This window comes from Megascapheus bottae, chromosome 4 (assembly GCF_031878675.1).
Source record: "Megascapheus bottae isolate mThoBot1 chromosome 4, mThoBot2.hap1, whole genome shotgun sequence".
Classification (NCBI taxonomy): domain Eukaryota; kingdom Metazoa; phylum Chordata; class Mammalia; order Rodentia; family Geomyidae; genus Megascapheus; species Megascapheus bottae.
Window position 1 is genome coordinate 82,533,462 of NC_143512.1, and position 21,945 is coordinate 82,555,406.

At 53.8% G+C, this 21,945-nt stretch overlaps 1 protein-coding gene across 2 annotated transcripts in view; it reads right to left on the reverse strand.

Moving 5' to 3' along the window:
* The window catches only part of Tent4a (terminal nucleotidyltransferase 4A), a 36,737-nt gene extending 23,991 nt beyond the window's left edge, over positions 1-12,746 (reverse strand). For both annotated transcript variants that reach the window (XM_090332146.1, XM_090332145.1), the window contains exon 1: positions 12,010-12,746. In XM_090332146.1, coding sequence (XP_090188272.1) covers positions 12,010-12,746 — 737 coding nt within the window. The remainder of the gene's footprint in view (positions 1-12,009) is intronic.
* Positions 12,747-21,945: the final 9,199 nt, after the last annotated feature.

Below are 21,945 nucleotides of genomic sequence, written 5' to 3' on the forward strand. Positions count from 1 at the left end.
TTGCTTTTTCTCTACTATTTCTCCTGCTTTGTTAATACTTTAACCTATACAGATATATGCACAAACATAACCAAATCTACACCCCACAGGCCAGATCCAGCTCTGCCTCCTTACAGGTAAGTGTGTTGAAACCAAAGCTCACTATTACACCTGTTCTTTGCTGCTATTTGGCATTATCACAGAAGAGACGAGAAGCTGTTACAGGCTGTAAGGTCTAGAATATTCACCATCTGACTCCTGAAACAATTTGCCATGGGGGACCCATATCAGCAACATAACATCAGTATTCAAAGGAGTTTCCTTTGTCACCTCTCCCATCCACAAATCTTCTCCTCTCACCACCTTCCTGATTTCTGATGCCACAGATTAATATTGCCACTTTTGGTGTCCATTAAAATGGAATTACAGTGCATGTATTCTTGTAACTGGCTTCTTTTATTCAAAAGTGTGTCTCTAGGACTTAGAGCTTGGCCTAGTGGTAGAGTGCTTGCCTAGCATGCATGAAGCCCTAGGTTTGATTCTTTGGTACCCCACACACAGAAAAAGCCAGAAGTGGGGCTGTGGCTCAAGTGGTAGAGTGCTAGCCCTGAGAACGCCTAACGTCAGTGCCCAGGCCCTCAATTCAAGCCCCAGGACTGGCCAAAAAAAAAAAAAAAAAGTGTTTCTAACATTTCCGGATTAGTTTGAAACAAATAAATACAAAGTGATGCACTTGCTACATTATTCCAGTAGCATTAACAATGGAAACAAATGTGCTCAAATGTTAACAGTAGCAAAATAATTTGCTTCTCTTTTACTTTTTCCAAAGTGTCTTCAGTAAGTACAATGTTGCCCTGCCTAAACTGTTATCATTCAGCTCCACCAACTCCCACACTAACCTTATCCCCAAAGGCTGGGCAGACCCCAGTGTGCCTTGTCTCAAATCTTCACCATCTCCTGAGGCCCTAAGCATACAGGCCAGCATGGCTGACTCTCCTCCAGCTCAGCTGCCACATCCCACAAGTCTTCACCATTGAGCTCCCTGTTCTCCAACTCTACACTCCACTCCCAGCCCAGCTCTCAGGTTCAGGGCTGCTACCATATCCAGCCCCTGGCATAGGAAGTCAGTCTAGAAGGCAGTGGGTCAGCCAGCCCACTCTGCCTGCAAAGCCTGGCCCCTGAAAGTGACTGTGAGCCCTGGAGACCTACACTGGTGTGTAAGCAGCAGAGGGAAGCTCGGTGAGCAGGGAGCACAGTTACTGACTCAGCCCTGCCTGTGAAGCTCAGAGAGCTGTGCCAACCCAGGCTGCAGGTGGCGCCAGACTCGTGAGAAAAAGGTGTGAATTTACTAGTAATGGTGTCCAGGTACCGTTCTGATCAGCTTTCAATACCTGCTTGCCCTGTCCAGGCCTGTAGACAAATGTCACTGGGCACAAACTTGACGACTACCACTGGCATCTGTTCCACAAACAGTCCAGAAGTCCAAGACCTGCCTCAGCCACACAGCCAGCAGAATGGTCGGCAAGGTGATGGTGGCAGCCAGCGCTGACTTCCAGGCCCACCAAAAAGACAGGAGAAAAATATAAGGGGACAAACTGAACAAACTGGAAAACTCCAAGAAAGGAAAGTAGGAAAGCAAAGAGGACAGAATACACATGTAACTCACTCCTCTGTACTCACACTGTAGTCATACTGAGGGAGGGGGCAGGGAGGGGGCAATGAGGAGGACAAACTGGTTCTCACTGAGATTCTACTGTGAAGCCAGGCACCCCTGGCTCATACCTACAATCCCAGCCACTCAGGAAGCCAAGATTTGGGGATTGTGGTTCAGAGCCAGCCCAGGCAGACAAATCCAAGACTCAAATTAACCAGCAAGGGGAAACTGGAGGTTGACCTGCCCTGAACAGGGCAAGAGGCTCTGAATACAAGCTCCAGCACCAGTGTGTGTGAGCAGATATGCATGCACGCACACGCACACACACACACACACATATACACACACGTGTGCACACATACAAATTGTCCTACTGAGAAGGAACCACCTGTGGCGCAGGAGAAAAAAAGTGAATAACCAAAGAAAGCAAAAAGGAGCTGTGAGGAAATCCAAACTGTGGGAGGCTGCTCCAGAGCTGGCAGGGAGACCTGAAGTGCAGACAGAACCCCAGTGTGAGGTGAGACTCAGGAAGCAACAGATGTCTGGGTGCTAGAGCCAATAGTGCAAGTCCCTATCCCTAGAGGCCAACTACAAGGTGAGACAGGCACATGGGGAAACCCAGACTTCTCAGGCTGAAATCGTTCACCACACAGAGTCTAGACCCCAGCAGAAGTGGAACATCAACCCCGCCAGGGACAGCATTGCTTGTCGCTCCTGGGCACCAGCAGGTCTCACACAGTTCAGCCAGACTTCAGACAGCCCAGACACAGACAGACACAGACACGGGCAGAGAGAGAAAGTTGTAGAGCACAGTGAGGGTGTGTCAGTAAAAACATCCCATTACACATCAGAATAAAGACAAGCAATTGCAGAATAAGAAGGGGCAAGGGAGAGAGGGAGGAGTTAACCCAGTGTAACACAGAACAATGAACCAGAGGGACTAAACTAAAGGCGGGGGGGGGGGGGGGGGGGGGGGGGGAGGGGGGGGGAACGGGACGGACAGGACTGGCTCTACAGACAGTGCCTGGTTCTTGAGAAAGGGCATGTCAAAAAAGCATAGTGAAAGAAGACAGGAGCTGAGTGAGAGGCCACAAGAAAGCTTGACCACGAGCCAAGGAAAGCGGTGCCAGGGACAAGATGACAGCAGTCCATCCTGACACTCTCAGTCCCAGGAAGATAAAAACAAGCAGCAGCAGCAGCAGCAGACCCAATACCAATGTAGCCAAGTGGTAGGGGAGGGCCTGGGTGTGCCAGCATCAGGAGCCCGGAAGGGTCTGAGAGGTGATCCACACAGCAGCAGGCAAGCCCTGGCTGGAGGGACGCTGGACAGATGGGCAGCCAGAACTAACTGTCCACCTGGAGGGAACTAGTGTCGCCTCAGTTTCCAACAATGCTGCATGTGAGAAACACTGCCCAGCACAGTTCTACAGCTGAGAGGCCTCCGCCACACCGCCATGCAGGCAGAGGATGGGTTTCAGGACGCCCCCTCCCCACTCATAGCAGCTCTTGTTTGAAAACTTGGGCGGTCAACAAACATACAAGGTGATACAAATGGAGGCTTCTAACCAGACAAGAAAAGTAGGGCAGAGAAGAGTCACAGCAGAGCAATGCAGAGGACCCTGTGACACCTTGTGAGGAAAATGGAGGGGCCCTGCAAAACTCAATGAGAGTACACAAGCAGCATAAAGCTGCATCACCACCCTGGTGAACCCCCAGAAACGTAAGGATTGGGTGTGCCCAAAGTTGGTCAGCTGCAGACTGTTTTCTTCCATCAGAACCCAGAGTGCCTGAGGGGTCAGAGGTCACCTGTACACCATAAACCTTGCAAAGCTGTAGGCTACGCAGTTCTTGGGTCTCTTCACATGGAAGCTGGGACTCTGGCACCCCACATGGTGCTGTTACAACTCAGCCATCCACACAGACAAGGGACAGAGAACAGGGCCTCGCACGCGGAAACATCAGTGAGTAAATTACAGAACAGACCGCACAGGGCCAAACTGCATGATAATGCATGGCAGCCTGATGCAAATCCTGAGGAGGAAAGCCTGCAGCAGGGCTGGCGGCCCTGACCTGCAGAGCGTCCAGCAGGTCAGCGTTCCTTGCCATTTCTCCTGCACACTTGGCCACTCAAGGATCTCATCTTGCTTACATTCTTGAGCCTCAGGAATATCTTAGAAACTTCTGTGTCCTTCAGGAGCTGCACATCTATCTCCCCCCCCCCCCCACCTCCTCTCTTTGCCAGTCCTGGGCTTGAGCTCAGGGCCTGAGCACCGTCCTTGGACTTCCTCAAGGCTAGAGCTCTACCACTTGAGCCTCAGCACCACTTCTGGCTTTTTTTCTATGTATGTGGTACCGAGGAATCGAACCCGGGTCTTTGCACTTGCTAGGCAAGCACTCTACCATTAGGCCAAACTCCTGTCCCACATCTCTCTTTCTTAAACAAAATAGTTCATCGAATTTACAACAAACATAACACGATTTTAGTGATTTTTTTTCTGCTGATGGATCATGTGCACTTAAAAAGATTACCAACTGTAATCACCTAATTATACTTGGGTTACTTCTAGATGGAGGGATGGGATGACTTTAAAACTTCTGCATTAAAACACGTTTCATAAAAACAATGCCTTTATTTTAACATTAGTGTAAAGTACTCTTAAAATATTTTCTAACTCTGAAGCAATTAGAATTAGAAATCATGTGTCACACAGTACGGCTTTCACCAGTGTTCATTCACACTGTGAAGAGTCACAGGGTGCAGAGTGGGGTACGTGCCTATAACCCCAGCACTCAGAAGGCAGAGGCAGAAGGATCTAGACTTTGACACAAGCCTGGGACGTAGGGAATAGAAAGCAGCCTGAGCTATGAAGTCAGAATGTCTCAAAAAATAAAAAAGCAAATTAAGAAAAGACACTCTCCGGCCTGAGGTGCCAGGGATGGAGAGATTCGGGTCCCCCAGGACAGTCTGTAAGAAGCTACTCTCGACCTTCCTTTGGGGAAAGACAGGCACCAGCTGTCCACCTTGGGCAGCTGGCCCCTCTGGAGACCGGACAGGCTTCATGAGAGCATCCGTACTCTCTCCCAAGGAGCCAGATGGAACTCGGTGTCACAGCCCCCCTTTTATCATCGTCCCCCTGCACAAACCCCTCTGCTGCTTCCAGTGGTAGAAGGGCCACTCCCTCCAGCTCTACCATCCTGGCGGATAATCTGCTCCACTTGCTCATTTGTGAGAAAGGGGGACAAGTATGGAGAAGGGGTGAGAGCAGGCCCCCAGCTTAGGCAGGTTGAGGAGGACAGGAAATGATTACTATAGCAGCTAGCCAGTGTTGGAGGACACCACCAACGAGCACCAAAGGGGAGAGGCTGGCCCCCCGCTATCAGAGGAGGCTCTGTGCGCATCACCCCCTCCCCAGGTTCAAGCCCCTCACTGTCTGCTGACCCTCACTCAACAACCCCACGCACCGGTCCCATCCTATCCTTCAGAGGTGAAGGCTCTCCTCGGGCAAGCTCCAGTCCATGCCCTGCAACTGAGCATCCTCGCAGACACCCCTTCCTGGCCAGGCACCTTCCGCCTCTGAGCTCCGCCTCTGCCCCTCTCTTCAGGAAAATGGCCCTCCACCAACACACTTCAACAGTGATTCTCTCTCCACGCTCCCCAGTCATCACGGTGTCTCCCTCACTCGACAGGGTTCAGAGAGACAGTGCAACCCCCTTCACCAGATCCATCTAAGTCAGGCTAATTTCACAGCTGAGCTGGGAAACTCAAAGGAAAAAGTCTTGCAAAGCCCAGAGCCCCAAAAAGCCTCTAAGGATGAGGCACGGGTGACAGGAAGAGCTGTGTGAACAGGAAAGGGACTCCCCAGGCTACTACTGTCAGCAACAGACAGGTGCAAACAGCAAGGGCATCAGCTGTATGTTGCACTAAGCCATTCCACGCCTTCAAGGATGTTCCCTAAAACTCTGCCTATAAGCATTTTGTACATGTCCTGTGTTCAGAGGACAGGAAAACACACATGAAACACAAAACAATAGCCTTTTCAAAAGGATTTGCATGGGCAACTCAAACTCCAATGTCTAGAGCGTTCCCATCAGCAACAGTTTTACTGCTATTTGAGTTGGTTGGATTTGGTGTTTTTTCTGTTTTGGGTTCTCTGATGATTCCAGAGTTTAAACTCGTAGAATTGCACAGGTTCAACTTGCTTTTCTGGGCTAGTGCTCTGCTACTTGAGATATACCTCCAACCTGGCCCTTTCTGGTTATTTTGGAGATGGAATCTCTCCCGTTGCCTTCTGGATCTCGGTCTCATGTTAGTAACTTAGATTAGGGAGGAGCCACTGGCACCCAGCTTGAGTTTTAATTTATTTCAGTAATCGTTATTGAATGAAACACAGCACTTCAAATGAAACTTCACGTTACACCAGGTCAGCAATATGCAAACATGGCCATTTGCATGTTAACTAAAATCAAAGAGGGGCCAGAGGCGGCGCTCTGGGCAGCCCACTCGCATGTTGTATGCAATGCCCCTTGCGGGTTTCTAGCACCACAAAATGGCTACAGCAACATATTTCAGCTCCATTTTCCAAACGCATCCATCACCCTACACGTGTGAGCTGGCCACAGATGTATAGGAGACACTGCATGGAACAGCAGACACACAACGCCCCCTCCTCTCAGGACACACTGCAGGACAGGGCTATTCTAGCTTACTGCTCTCAGCTCCCTTTGTGTCGTTCTTGGAGCTCCATTGAACACTATTTTAGAACTCAAAGAAATAACACTTCATTTCCTTTCACTAACAACACAACAAAAAGATCATTAACCTTAAACGAGGTATGCCCAGCCTGCATGCCCAGCTGATGTGGTGCCCAGAAGCCAGGGAAGAACCAAGGCAGTGGCTGTAAGAGGCTGAAGAACACTGACTACGAGGACACTGTTCACGCTTTTTAAAATCACAAGGACATCTCTCAGTGCAATGGGGGAGGGGGGAGGAAATCCCCACATATCAACCATGATCTCCAATTCTTGTCTCTGACACCCTCAACCCCCTCCAAGAAAACAAAAACAACATCTTTGTTATTTGTAGTTTCAAAATCTAAGGGTAAAGCTTTTCCTGTTGGCAAGAGAATCCTAACTTTTGGTTTCCATTTCCTTAGAAAAGAAGAAAGGGGCGGGACCTACAGCCTGTCAAGCCCTCACATGACAGCTCAGAGTGCGTCCCCGCCCCATCTGAGCTGCTTCAGCAAGAGTACAGGCTCTGCTTTTCACATACAGAAACAGGTGGGTTTAAGATGTTAAAGTATTAAGAAGCCAGACCCAAGAGTGACACAAGTGAAAGAAGCAAGCCCTCATGGCCAAATGTGTGCTTCCAATGTGCGAGAGGGAATTCGGAAAAAACACAAGCAATTCCACTGTACATTTCCCTTAAATTACTGTACCCTAGCCATCCTTCACTTAGGTGCCAAAGACTGTAGAAAGTTGAGGGTCATGGATGGATGGACACACACACACCCCACGGGCTATTACTTAGGAAATGAAGACAATCTCAAGTACAGCAGAGCTAAGTGGTTGCCCAAAGCAGCTGACTGGGAAAGAAAAAGAGTGCAAGCCCAGAGAAAGGGTATGACTCATAATCCAGGAAATTCCCAGCCAGGGGCCCTCAGAGTGCTCCCATCTGGTCTGCTCTATCAGCTAGGAGACAGTTCAACCTCTGCAGAGATGGGCATGCAAGCTCAGGTGCCAGTCCAGCCCTAAAGGCTGCCAGCAAAGGATACATAGCACCTAAGTCAGAACACAGTGACTAAGAACACCTACCAGATGGCCCCGTGAGTCTTCTTATTCTCTTTTGGCATTAATGTTGTAGGAAGAAACAAGTTAAAATTAAAGAGGGATACCGTCAAATGTAATGTGGAAGTTTTATGAATATTGCAAGGCATATCATTGTTTAAACTACTCTTTAGAAAGATGGATCCATTACATCAGACTGTCCTACCTTAAATGACTTCAGACTGACAACCAAATCTTGAAAAATGTCTAAGACAAACAACCAAGTTTTCTTTGCTTCTGACAAGGCTGCAGACTTGCCCCCCTTCAGCTGCCAGCTGTGCTGATAGGTCCTCCTTCCAGCCTCTCGCTCAGTGGCTGGTGTGAACTGAGCACTGGAAGTGTAAGCTAGGAAGGAGGCAACACCACCTGCACAGGAAGATTGTTTTCTAAGGAGACCAACGCAGGACACCACACAAATGGCACTGTTCGGGAGTCCTGGGGTTTCCCTGAAAACGTTCCTTAACTGACCATATTTTAAAGAACAGGTCATCAATAAGAGGCACAAAAACTTCTGATTTCTCTCATGGTCTGTTTAGTAACTCAGTTCCAGGAGTGGCAATCAAGCCACAGGACAGGACTTGCACTAAATACCAACAGTCATCATCATCACAGCCAAGGCCCATCCAATCAGGAGGGAAAGTGTCGAAGACATCCACTGCCCTGGCCCCTGAGCTTGTTTCCACATCAGAGCCATCTCTGTGTAGAAGGCCTGCACCAATGATAGACAGTACACAAACCCAGGCCCGTGGTGAGATGGGTTGGTGAGACGGGTATGCCACATCACTCATCACTACACAACCTTGAGGGGACTGGCTCAAGCCAGTGAGCCTTCCTCCATCTGTGGGGAGATGTTAGAAAGGACTGAAAGCACCTTGCTGGATGGAAGGGGGAGGGGACATAAGCCAAGGCAAAGACACAAATCCTGCCAGTAAGAATGGTACTGTTGAGTGGACTCTTGAGCCAGATGAGAACACAACCAGCTGATACCTCAGCTTTGCAAAAGTGAGAAGATTCAGGCAAACCATCTCTGACATGACCCAAGGAAATAGCAGGTGTCTAACTGGAAGTGTGTGGCACATGATCATACAGCAGCAGAGACCTAGGACAGCACAGCAAGCTCAAGAGTGAGGTGGATATCCCACACCAGCTGTGTGTGCTAGGGGGCGGGGAATCACCTGATGATTCTCTGAGATCATGCTCACACATTGCACTGCTTACGAAGGTCACGTCAAGGGCCTTTCTTCAAAGGCCACTCCCCCGCAGCCTCCAGGCCCGTGCAGCTCCCAGCCTTCCACTTCCAGAGTCTTGGAGACTGAAACCCATCAAGCCAGACCCTCCAGTGCCACTACCACCCTTTTGAGACAGGCCAGAAAACGACCTTCCCCTGCAGGCCTGATACGCACAGGAGAGACGGAAGGGAAAAAAGGCCACCAAAGTGATGACCACTGGGCTAGGGCCTCCCGAGTGGTCCTGCAGGAGAACCCAGGGCTCGACTGGTGTCTCTCTAAGCCAGCCGTGGATGTGGAGGCAAAGGAGGAGCTCTGCCAACCTGTGGCTCCCTCATAAGGGTTCCGACAAAGACAACACGCATAGAGCCCTAGCCGGGGTACCACTGAGCAGTCCTGCAAATGCTGACATCCGGGGTGGGCTCAGGGACAGCACTGGGACTCTGAATTCAAGACCCAGGAAATGGAGATGGAGACGGACACAGACACACAGACACACAGACACACATACATACACACAGACACAGACACAGGCACACTAACTGCCTCCAACAGAACTATAAAAAGAAGCTGCTCACCACTGCAGCTCATTCCAGGCACACCTGGGCTGACACAGCCCTTACAATGCCAGTGAGCTGAGCTGCTTGGGACCTAGGACTGTAGGGTATCTGCAGGACTGGAAAGACTTCCCAAAGCTCAAGTGAGTTCTTCCTGGGGCCAAGTCCAGGACGGCCTCGCCTGTTCATCTCCTTCACACCTTACTCTCCTTTCTCAAAGCAAAAGTTCTCGGGAGTTCAGGCCAAAACCTGAGTAAGCACCGGGCCACTGGGTGCTCTCTAGAAGGAGGATTTCATCCTCCCATCAGTCCCTGTCCTCGGTCACCCCGGGGTTTTTACTCTTCATCCTAACTGGAGTTGAAAACAATCTAGCCTTCTCCTAAGCCTGGTCCCCCAAGCAGTTTCCAAGGGCACAAAACTCTTCCCCAGAAAAGAATGAATGATGCAGGGCAAGACAGACTGGGTCGAGCAGCCGAGCCTCTCTCCGGGTCTAAAGACTCTATCTTCTCAGATATGTGCATCTGGACCCATAAGGAGCTCTGAGCAGCTATCAAGGTCCCTCACTGCCGCGAGCAGGCTCTGATCTCAGGAGGTTACGCCATATGGAAAGGTTCAGTACTGGCCTTGCCAGGACCTCTGGGTGAGTTGGTGCATATGCTCAGCACCAGATAGCTCATATAAACCAAGAGGCCACATGGAAGCAGCAGTCAGGGCTACCTCTAGTTGACACTGCTTATTTGCTGGTCCCCTGACCCCTCTGAAAGACAGCCAGGATAGAGAAGTGGGTACCAAGTGGATCCCCCCCCCCCCCCCCCCGATTTCTCCTCTAGGCCGAGACAGCAGGAGATGGACTCACCTCCCAGGCTCCTATCAGAGGTGTAACACAAGATACCTACGCTGGTAAGGCAGGGTGACCAGGCAAAAGATAAATAAATGGCTCAAAACACGTCAGGGACAGTTCCTCCCACTTATGTAATGACCACACCAGTCCACTTGGCCGGCACAGGAGCTCACACTTCATCTCCACACTACACTGTCTGTGAGCTGGGTTTCAAAAGGCACGGCATGGTCAGGGGACACAGTGAAAGAGAAGAGTGGAGGGAAGCTCCAGAGAAGCAGCTGCAGGTCCCTGAGGCAGCAGTGAGCCTGCTACAGAGGGCCCCCTCCCCATGTCAGTGCAAGTAAAGGGCAGGAATCTGGCTGCATGGGCTCCCACAGAAGTGGCTACAGCCTACTTAAGGAGGAGGATAAATCTGAGGGACACAGGAGCCAAAGGGACAAGTAGTCAGTGACAACTTCACAGGGGTGACGGAAACCAAGACTGCAAATCTGAACATCTGGTGCTATATGTACCAAGCACGGGGCACTCAGATGAGAGTCGACTCATCTGGGGGTCAAAATCAGAGTTATGTCTCCAAGGCCCCAGATCCTGGCACTGCAACTTGCCGACAGCGGCCCAGGTACCAAGAAGAGCCACCAGGTCACACACACAGGCTGACAAATAGCCTATGGGTTCCTAACCAGTAAATCCCAAGAGCCCAAAGGGCATCAAGCTACCACTGCTTGGGGAAGGCAGAAATATCACGCTGAACAAACGGGGGCTAAAACCTCCTATCTATTCCAGTTATGTAACAGGCTGGTAACCTGAAGGTCCCAGCAAAGGATCCCTTAAAATTTACTGCCATTTATCCGGAAGGACCTGCACCCCACCGCTGGAGGGTTCTGCAATGGAAGGAGAGGGGACTGAGGAGACTGGATCTTTTTTTTTTTCCTCCCAGACCTGACGAACATCCCTCAGGCTTCCAGGAAAAGCTTGACAAAAGTAACACTCCTAAACCCAGAGCAAGGGAAACAAGTCGCAGGATGTGCTGTTGTTACCATGTAGCGAACACCTCAAAACAGTATCAACCTAAGTGTTTCCAGCACGCTTCAGATAAAAGTAACAAAGTTCTAAAAGGGAAAAGTTAACTTTGTGAAGGAATCCTAAGGCTGGCAATCCTGAGGTTTTTTTTTTTTTCTCCCCCTACTGGAAGGTCTGTGACCACCTTAATGGATGCTCTAGGAATTCCTTCACCAAGAAACCACACACAAGCATGACCTAAGCTTTAAAATACTGACACACAACTTGAACTTTTTTTTTTTCTAGACACCCAGGAAAGGAAAAAAAAAATCAACAAAAAGGACACATGGCAAAGGGGCTGAAGGAAGAGCGCTGCTCTACGCGGCCCCTCCTGGAGCCATTCTAGACGGCTCCCTGGCTTCCTGTCCACTCCTGTCAGGGTTTTGGGGGGCACGCCGGGCTGGCACTGAACTTCTCAGGTCCCCTAGGCTGTGTGGGCCCACTTCAACGTCCACCTCCAAAGAACAGAGACACAGAGCGACCCGCGTGGGGCGTGCCACCGTCCACTGCGTAAAAGCCCCAGACGCTTCTCCATGCTGTCCTGCGCCAAGTGACAGATCGGCGCGCGGCTTCACACCGGGATGGCCCAGGACTCAGCCACCCCTCCCCAGACCCTGCCTTCCCGTGAAAGGGCTTCCGCTTTACACACACACAACCACAACCACAACCACAACAGCGGTGGCCCCCGTGGGTCTGATCAGCTCCAGGCCGACCTCCAGGCTCGGCCACGCCTCTGCGCGCCGCCGGGCCCGGGTCCCACGGTTCCTCCTCCTCCTCCGGAGTGCCGGGAGGCCCCGGCGGCGTGCGCCCACGGCCCGGGCCACCCCCCCTCCCCGCGCCCCACGCCGCGGCCTGCGCGCGCGCACTCACCCCTGGATGCCCGGGCTGTAGGCGCGGCTCTTCCATGGCGTGCCGGGCCGCGGCGCCTGTGCCCCCGGGCCGCCCCCTCCGCTCAGCGCGGCCGCGCGGCTGCCCGACAGCAGGTAGTTGAGGCCGTAGGTGCTGGCCTTGTTCTCGCGTTTCCGCCGACCCGGGTGGAACTGGTGCTGCGGCGGCGAGCCGGCGGGCGCGGGGCCGTGCGGCCCGGGGTGCCCGTTAGCCGTGCCAGGGGTGCTGCCGGGCGCGCCGTCGGCGAAGCTGAAGAAGGCGCGGCCGCCCGGCGCCCGGCCGAGCGAGGCGCCGCTCGAGGACGACGACGAGCAGCCGGGGCTCTCGGTACCGGACTCGGCGTTGGACGAGGACGACGACGACGAGGACGACAGCGACGGGGACTTGTGCAGGCGCCGCGCGCCCTCGGCCGCGGGCCCGAGCGCCGTCAGGAGCGCCGGGGACAGCGCGGCGGGGCCGGGCGCGGACGGCGGCGGGGGGGACGCGGCGGGCCGCGCGGGGCCCAGGCCGGCGCCTCCTCCTCCGCCGCCGCCGCCGCCGCGCTGCCCCGCCGCCCCCGCCGCGGCCGCCGTGTCCAGCGCCGGCGAGTTGAGGCAGAAGTAGGACGCGAAGCCCGAGCCGCCGCGGCCCACGCCCTGCGAGGTCTCCCAGATCTGCATCCACAGGGCATTGGCCGGTCCCTTCTGCTCCGGCTGGATCCAGGCCACGCGCGGATCCATCCACGCGCCGCCCCCGCGGGGGCCCGCGCCGCCCGCCGCGGCCCCGCCCCCGCCGCGCCCCGGGCCGGCCGCGCGCACGGGCGGACGGACGGACGGACGGACGGAGCTGGGCCGCGCGGCGCCGGGCTCGGCGGAGCCGGACAGGCCGCGGCGCGGCTGCGGCGCTCGGCCCGGCGGGCGGACGGCTCCGGGACGGCTCACGGGGCGCGGGGCGGGCGCGGGGACCGTGGGGTGGCACTCGGGCCGCCGGGAGAGGCCATCGGAGGGGCGGCGACCGGCCGAGGGGGCGGGCCCAAGGACCCGGGCGCAGCGCCCTCCGTCACGCCCGCACCCCGCGCTCCGGGCTCTTGCAGCGGCGGCAGCGGCGGCGGCGAAAAGACACCCTCGGCGGCGACAGGGCGCGGGGGAAGGAGGGGCCGCCGCCTCCGCTCCAATGAGGGGCGGGGAGGCCGAGGGCGGGGGCGGCGGGGAGGAGGCGCGGCCTCCCTCGCCGGCCGCCGCGCAGTGCGCACGCGCCGCGATTTCAAATCCTCAATAGACAGCGCCGCCTTGGTTACCGCGCTTGCGCGCTGCGCGTGCCCCGGCGCGCGGCGGGGCGGGGACCCTTCCAGACTAGACAGGGCTGGGCCGGCGGGGGAGGGGTGAGTCTGGCGTGCGGGCATGCGCGCTGAGCGCCAGGGTCCCGTCTGCGCCGCGCCTCGCCGCGCGTGCGCACGGGCGCGGAGCCGCCGGGTGGAAGTTTCCGTGGCGCGCCGGGCGCCGGCGTGGGATGCCGGCGGGTTGGGAAGGGCCGGGCTCCGGGAGGGAAGAGGCTGTCCCAGCTCTCCCCGGCGGCCGGCCGGGCCCGCTGCGCTCTCCCGGGTCCGCACGGCCGCCCAAGGGCGTCGGGGCCGGGAAGGGCGGAGTCCCGGCGCCTCCTTCCTGCCCCGTCTGCTCGCGGCCGTTCCGTTCCGCAGGAGTCGACGCACTGCCCAGTGCCGGTATCCTGGGCTGCACTCGGCATCACCGGTCTCCGGGCCCGAGGCCGGCCGCCCCGGGAGTTCCGGGGTGGACACCTGACCGTCACGTGGCGCGAGCGCGCGCCGGGTGTGCGCGGCCCGGGCCCCGGGCGCCTCCCCGCGGGCAGCCCCGCTGCGCGCTTGCGTCTGCGCGCGGGACCGACGCCTTCCGGGGACCCCGGCCCGGGCCCCGGGGCGCCTCCCCGCGGGGATCCCCACTGCGCGCCTGCGCGCGGGACCGAGGCCTTCCGGGGGCCCCGGGGAGCCACCCCGCGGGGAGCCCCGCTGCGCGCCCACGTCTGCGCACGGGAACGAGCCCTTCCCTGGACCCCGGTCCCCCTCGGGAAGCACCGGGGCGCCGACCCCAGGGTCGGAGCACGTGCGTTAAGTGAGTTACATCAAATGTCAGAGGCAGACAGATCCATCCTTGTTTTGCAACAACTCTTGGCTTCCACGGGCCAGAATCCTTGAAGTGAGACCGGGCTCGTTTCCTCTGGACCTTGATGACCATGGCAGTCGTCTTGGCTGTGCTGCCAGACTTCTCTCCCCTTCCTTTCTCCCTTTCCCACTAGCACCGTCACTAGCCTGTTTTAAAGTCTTCTCCCCACCCGCCCAGCTGCTTTTTTTTCTTGCAATCCGTTCCTGGCCCCCTTTCAGCACTGAGTGATTTTTTTCTTTTGGTCAGTCATGGGATTTGAACTCCTGGCCTGGCCGCTGACCCTGAGCTCTTCTTCAGCTCAAGTCTACCGCCCTTCTCCTTGAGCCTCAGCCCCACTTTCCCTTTTCTAGTGGCTAATTGGAGGTGAGTCTCTTGGACTTTAGTACGCAGGCTGGCTTTGAACCGCAATCCTCAGGTCTCAGCTTCCTGAGTAGTTAGGATTACAGACGTGAGCCACTGTGCCCGGAGCATCGAGTGATTTTTTTTTTTTGAGATATTATTACTAAATTTTTTTTTGAGATGTTGTTTGCGGGAGGAAAAAAAGAAAACCATCAAATCCAGTCTGCTGTTCAAAGCTCTCTGGTGGCACTCTTCTCACCCTGAAAAATATAAAACAGCCTTGTTCTCCCTGTAAGACCTTACCAGTTCTCTTCCAATTCTTCCACTACCTAACCCAACCTGAACCAACCTCAAACACAGGAGCGTACTGTTGCTCCCCAGACCTTTGTGCTTTCTCTTCTAGCTGCCTGACTTGCTCTTCCTCCAGACACCCACGTGGCTTCCTTTCTACCCTCCCTGTTTCACATCTTAGTGGCTTCCCAATGGGTAGCTCTCTTGGTGTTGCAGACTTCATTCTAAAAATCCTACATCTTTCTTCACTTTCTCTTAGCATTGATGTCTGTTCTTTTCCTGGGGCTATATAATAAAATTCCACAAATTGGGTGGTTCAAAGGCCACCTTTAATCCTTCCTGGTTCCAGAGTGGGTACAGCCATGTTCTCTCAGAATGCTTTCAGGGAGGCACCACTCCTTGTATTTTTCTGAGGTTTCTGATCTTGGCATTTCTTGGTTTGTAGACAAGCCACGCTGGTCTCTACCCCTTGCCACATGGCTTTTTCCTGTGAGGATTGTAGTGGACGCAGACATACCCAGACAACTCTTGTCCACACCAGGTGATGGCTATGAAGACACTGCTTCTAAGTAATGCCACTTCCACAAGCAGTCAGGATTATCTGAGCAGACAGAATTCTCCCCGCTAGCCTCCATTTAGGAGGGGAGGTACCGTGAGCCTCATTAGAATGGAAGGTCCACAGAAGAGTGCCTATCCTCTGCTGTACCAGCTCTGGGTCTCTGTGGCCCTTGTGGTCAGTGGGCACAAATGTGGCAGTGCCCTGGCCACCCTCCAGGACAACCACCCAGTTTGTCCTTGTTTGCTTCTTCCAGACCTGTGCTCCACTACCTCAGCTCTGATGTATCAGCACCAAGTGGTATTTGCTAAGTAGGGTACGGGCTTTGTTAGTTTTGTATTTGAAATATTTTAAATAGGAATATGTATTTTGCTATGTAACTGGCCTTCACTCACAATCCTCTAGTTTTGGCCTCCCACATATTGAGATTACAAGTATACATTACTGTATCTGGGTCAGCAGTACACACACACACACACACACGTGTATATATATGTTGTACCGCTGTTTGAACTCATGGTTTCCCACTTGCTCAGCTTACTTGCTTTTGGCACTGGCATTCTAGCACATAAGCCTGCTTTGTTTTAGTTGCTGTTGTTGTTTTGTTTGTGTTGTTGTTGAGCCTGCTTTGTTTTAGTTGTTGTTGTTTTGTTTTGGGCCTGAGTCCCCTCCCTGACCTTCGCCTTTCTCAAGGCCAGTGCTTTACTGCTTGAGCCACAGCGCCACTTCCAGGTTTTTCTGAGTAGTTTATTAGAGGTAAGAATCTCCCAGCCTTTCCTGCCCAGGCCGCCTTCAAACCTCAGCCCTCGGATCCCAAGAGTGAACCTCCCGTGCAGAGCACATGAACCTGCTCTATCCTGGTTATTCCTGGAGAGTTTCCCTGACTTTTCTGGCCAGGCTGAGTTATAATGACAGTCTGCTAGATCTCAGGGTCCAGAGTAGCTGGGATTGCAGGTATGCGCCACCAGTGCCCAGATTCTCTGATGGGAGGAGCTGGTCACATGCAGGAAGCCTGGGCGTGGACACCAGGCCTGGGCTGCCCGGAGCTCCTCATGTCCTCTGAGACCTGCCGTTTCCTCATACAGACCCCAGCCACGGGGTGTGCAGTCCACCCTACACCTAGGACCATTTCACCTCCTAGGGGCATCTATAAAGACCACTTCTGAGGAAAGTCATGGCATGAGGTTCTGGGTGGCTGTAGATTGGAGCACTTTCCAACCTACACAAGAACGGGTTATTTTGACCCAGTTATAAAAGATCTAGGGGGCCACGGGCATGGGTGGCCAGTGACCTGGGATGTCCGAGCTGACCTGGTCTTGAGTCCCTCACGCTTGACCTGGCTTCTCAGTGGCCGAGGCCCCAGTGAACAGCAGAACTCCCACGAGGCAGGCAGTGATGGCCAGGCATGGGAAAACCTACTGTCGTGGCGTAGCACTCTGCAAGCCACTCAGAGCTACACCAAGAGCCGTGCTTTAAGAATCCCACTCCGCTTTAACAAGCTGGGCTTAAGAGGGAGTGTTTTGAAGGTGAGGATGAAGGAATAGGATGGGGCCTCTTGACAGAAGTTGAAAATCAGTAGTAACCATAGAGAAGATTCAAAGGAACATAAACTTGGGCTGGGAGCGTGACCTGGTGGTAGAGTGCTTGCCTCACATGCATGAAGCCCTGGATTCCATTTCTTGGTAGCACATACACAGAAAAAGCTAGAAGTGGTGCTGTAGCTCAAGTGGTAGAGCACCAGCCTTGAGGAAACCCAAGGACAATGCTCAGGCCCTGAGTCCAAGACCCAGGACTGGCAAAAAGGAAAATGAAACAAAAACCATATAAACTGGAGTCTGCACCTGCCGTAACATGTTGAGGTTGCTTCTCATTCACATGCCAGTTGTGCATTTGAGATGGGACAGCGCTTTGAAAGAAGGGCTGGGGCCCCGAGTCATGAACTTCCCGTGGAAGGACTATTCCTTTGGGCCTGGGGCTTCTCTGCTTGCTCTGCAGAAGGCCAACAAGGGAGGGAAGGAGCAGGTCAGGCCCAGACACCAAGGTGCCTACACTTCCTTTGCACCTGACTCAGGCTTTGTGCTCCTGCCTAGAATGAGGAAGACTGAAGAACGTAGTCTAGTCAGAGCCCAGGACTAAAGGAAAGGGTCTGGCTAGCCAAGTGTTGGCTCTGCCACAAAATGTGTAGGAGATAAAACTGTCCATCAGGGCTCCATCAGCAGGAACTTCAGCATGGCAGAGGGAGAGAGGAAAGCCCAGGAGCACCATGCAGCTCTTGCTCTGATCATGAGCCACCCCTGAGCTGGACCACAGTGGGCCCCAAAGTGCTAGGGAACACGTGACACTGACCCCAGGTTACTCTGCCCACGGACTCAGCTTGACCCCACCCACGCCGCTGCCCCTGAACATTTGTGGGTCAGTCCCACTGTCCTGCACCTCTCTCCACCCTAGGCCACATCTCAGTGACAGCCCAGGGACCACCTCACTGCCAGGACCGGGTACACTATGGCTGTAGCCAAATAGGCAGGCATAGGGGATACATCTGGCTTTCCAGCTCAGGGAACATTTCAGAATGCTTCCTCTGCTTTCCGCCTCTCTCAGAGCCTACAGCCCTTTCCTAGCCTCAGACTTAATTAGAAGGAGCCTATGGCCCTGTCTGGAGCCAGGTGGCCTTGCTGAGCTAATTAACCTCTCTGGCCTCTCTTCTCTCATCTGCAGGATGAGTGTCATCCTCTAACTCCTCCTGACTACATGAAGATGGAATGACTTCACACGACATAATTACAAGAGTGACTGCTCCTCATACCCATCCTCCAGGTGTCTGAGCAACTGCTATTTCTCTGGGACTCTTGAAGAAGCTAGAGTTTCCTCCAAACCTCTCATCATCTCTTCTTCTGAGTGAGGTAGAAAGGCAACCAGTGGAGCTTCTCACTGTTCTGTGGTCTCAGTTTCAGTTCTAGTTTTCCCACTAATGGAAGGGAATAGCTCTCCTCTCCTCAACTCTAAGGAGCCAATTGATTTTCCTATTTTGCTAAGTGTTCTCTATTCTCTACTCAACCCTTTGGAGTCAGTTCTTTTGTCCAAGCCAAGACTTGAATTGAGACATCTTTACCTCTCATCATTGCTTAAATGAGCACTTGTTGTGTGTTTCTATACATAGCAAATCAGAACCAGAGATGAGAACAGGCTCATAAGCTATAGGGGAAGAATGCCACACTTGAGTTCCCATGCCTGGGACCACCCCAGGCAGACCCGACCCATGGCCACTGTGGGCCAGAATGGTAAAGGGGCCAGCAGGCAGCCTGAGAACATGAAAAGACCAAGAGAGTCTGGGGCTTGGTCATCCGTGTTGGTGAATTCATTGTGTGACATTTTTAACCTGCTTGTCTTTCTGAGTACGTTTGAGGCATGTGTTGTAATTTTTCAAAGCCCTATTCAATAAAATATGTGGGTATTACTACACCAGGGAACTGGCCCAAGTCCACAGAGGCCTAAAAATAGCAAGTTTACAGACCTGCGCATTCTTTCCCCATGACAGCAAGGCTCTGTGCATGCGTCCGCCAGCAGCCTGGAAGGCACAGGCCCTACTTCTAGACACAGACAGATGGAGGCTGGGCCCAAAGCCTGACCAGCCCAGACCTTTCCAGAGACTCGTGTGCCCCCAGAAGTAGAGATAACCACACTCACTGTACTCCAACTGGCTGCTGACTGTGAATAAGACACCTTCCTGCTGGACTATGCCTTCTGAATTCCACCTCCTGCGCTGTAGTCACTCCACACGACATGGCCACAGCCACGTATCACAACTGATTGGGTGGGAAGGCACCAGACGGCCACATGCTGAGCACAGGAGTTCTGTGTCTGCTGTCCCTGCTGTCCAGGCACTCCAGGCCTCCCCTGGAGACCACTCACCGTGGCCATGGCATTGCACCAGCTGAGCTCTGGACAGTGTTCCAGAGGCACCGCTCGAGAGGACAGTGCTAGCCACTGGCAGAATGCTTAGTTTTGGCTCCACTTAGCTTCAGAGCATGGTGACTTCCTGGAAGGAGTTTAAAGACCTTCCACCCCCCACCCCTCGAGTTGTGGAGTGCTTACCTAGCATGCAGGCACACCTGGATTCAGTTCCTCAGTACTGCATACCTAGAAACACCAGAAGTGGTTGTGTGGCTCAAGTGGTAGAGCTCTAGCCTTGAGAAAGCCCAAGGACAGCGCTCAGGCTCTGAGTTCAAATCCCAGAACTTGGAAAAAAAGAAGCAGCCTTCAGATCTGTGGCTGGCACCAATGCCATGTACATCTATGTCATCTGGTTGGGATTTGGTCTGTTTTATAGCTCTATGAAAGAATTAAAGGGCCAGAACCCGTTTAAAGCAGAGAAGGGTTGTTTGAAATGTAAAGCAACAGTGAAAGTTACAGTGAGAAAGAGACAGCCAAACAGACTCCTGGTGCAAGGAGGGGTCCTGGAGCCAGATGCCTGCAGCCCCTTCCCCCTTCCTCCCCTCCCCCCTTTATTTCCCCCTTTCCCCTCCTCCCCCCCTCCTCCCCCTCTTCACCCCTTTATTCTCTGTGCTGGAGGGCCCCTTGTCTCCCTGCCCCCCCCCAGGGTGTTGTCCTGGTCCGATTGGCTGGCTGGTGCCTCTGCACCGCAGGAAGTGTCCCCCCCACCTCACAGAGTCACCCCCTCCCCACACTCCACACCACATGTGAAGCCTGTCCCAGCCGCATCTTCTACTCAGCTGGAGAGGCCTAGCTCTCCCTCCTCCATACTGTGTCTCTTCCTCCAGAGACCTGGGCGCCCCTAGGTCCCAGGGCGAGGGAAGCCGTGGGCTGACCCTCGGGGTCCTCTGGAGGTGCGGAGGACAGAGCCCAAGGAGGATGGTGGGTGCACAGCCTGCCTGCATTTCTCACCGCTGACCCAATGCGCACGCGAGTCTAACTTGGCGCTGGAGTTTGCGACCCCAAGCTAATAAATGGAGTGCGGTTTCCTGCCTGAGTCTGGCTGGCTTTAAAAATAGCCATGATCATGTCTATTGCTCTCTTTGTAAAAAATGTCCAAGACTGTTGGATGTTCTGGTTCAGGGTGTCTGGAAAGGAAGACAACGGAGGGAAGATGGCACGGTTTGGCCTTGTCATGTGGTGGAAGCTCTGCTCATCCCTCCATGCAGTGGACACAGTGCCCCGGACGCCGAGGGCCGGCACACACCCAGGCACAGATTTCCATCCCAAGGTTCTGGACGGCTCCCATGGCTGCCCTGAGCCCCAGCAGGCCCTGGCCTGCACCGGACATGCTGTCCCTGCTGTCTGCACAACTGTCCATGAGCTGCTCACCTCCCTTGCTTCACTTGACCCTTGCTCAGATGACTTGGGGAAGCCCTCTGCGTCCTGGGCCATGGCCAGGGTGGGTGTGGCAGTTGGACACCAAAACGACGCCCGCTCTGCCGCTGTGGTTTTCCTTTGTCTGTTTGGCAGTGCTGGATTTTGAGCTCAGGGCCTCACACCCGTACAAGGCAGGCATTCCACCACTTGAGCCACGGTCCCGTGCATATTTGCTGCAGCTACTTTCCCAACTGGTCTCACATTTATCTGACCGGGCTCAGCTTTCTTGGTAGAAAGAGGATCTCACTAACTTTATGCCTGACTGGCCTTTAACCTCCAGAGTCCCTAGAATTAAAGGCACGAGCTACTGCACTGGTTTGTTCTGTTTTGTTTTATTTTGAGACCAAGTTTTGCTCTGACTGGATTCCATACATGAACTAATATGTAAGATCCTCTCCACTCCAACTGCTAGCTCAATATCAGTTTCCTATGGCTCATTCACTAACTTGCTGGAGCCTGAAGTCTACATTTTGGGGTTGTTGTTTTTTGTTTTTTTTTTTGGTGTTTTGTTGTTGCTGTTTTGCCAGTCCTGGGCTTACACTCAGGGCCTGTGCACTGTCCTTGGGGTGTCCTCAAGACTGGCACTCTACAGTTTGAGCCATAGTGCCATTTCTGATATTTTCCGTGTATGTGGTACCAAGGAATTGAAGCCAGGGCCTTGTGCATGCTAAGCAAACACTCTATCAGTAGGCCATGTTTCATGCCCCTTGAAGTTTTGATCACTCACTGCCACCCCACCATGAAGCCACAGGCTGGCTTGTTTCTTCCTATAGTTCAGGGCATGTCCATTTGTGAAGCCTCTCCCAGTGCAGCCCCAGCCTTGTGGACCCAGGCCCACCAAATCCCCTACTGTGAGAGAATAGCAAAGCTGAGATCTATAGTAATTGTTTGACTGCCCCGATTCTAGAAATAAGGGAAGCTTCTTTTATTGTCTTGAACTATGGTAACTCTCTTGTTACCTCAAATAAGTGATTTACTTCATAGTGTAATTAGAGAGCTGCAGTGTGCAATGTTTCACTCTCTTAGGGGGTCTTCCCAGTGGGCTGCAGGGACTGGCTTCTAGGGTCTGAGCCCTCTGCTGGTCTCCGTCTGTACTCAGTGAATACTTGGTCCATGTGCCTTTTCCCTCCTTTGCCACTTTTGGATGGGGGCGGGGTGTGATTGCAGCAGGTATCCCCATATCCCAGGGGAGAGAGTGTCCCAACA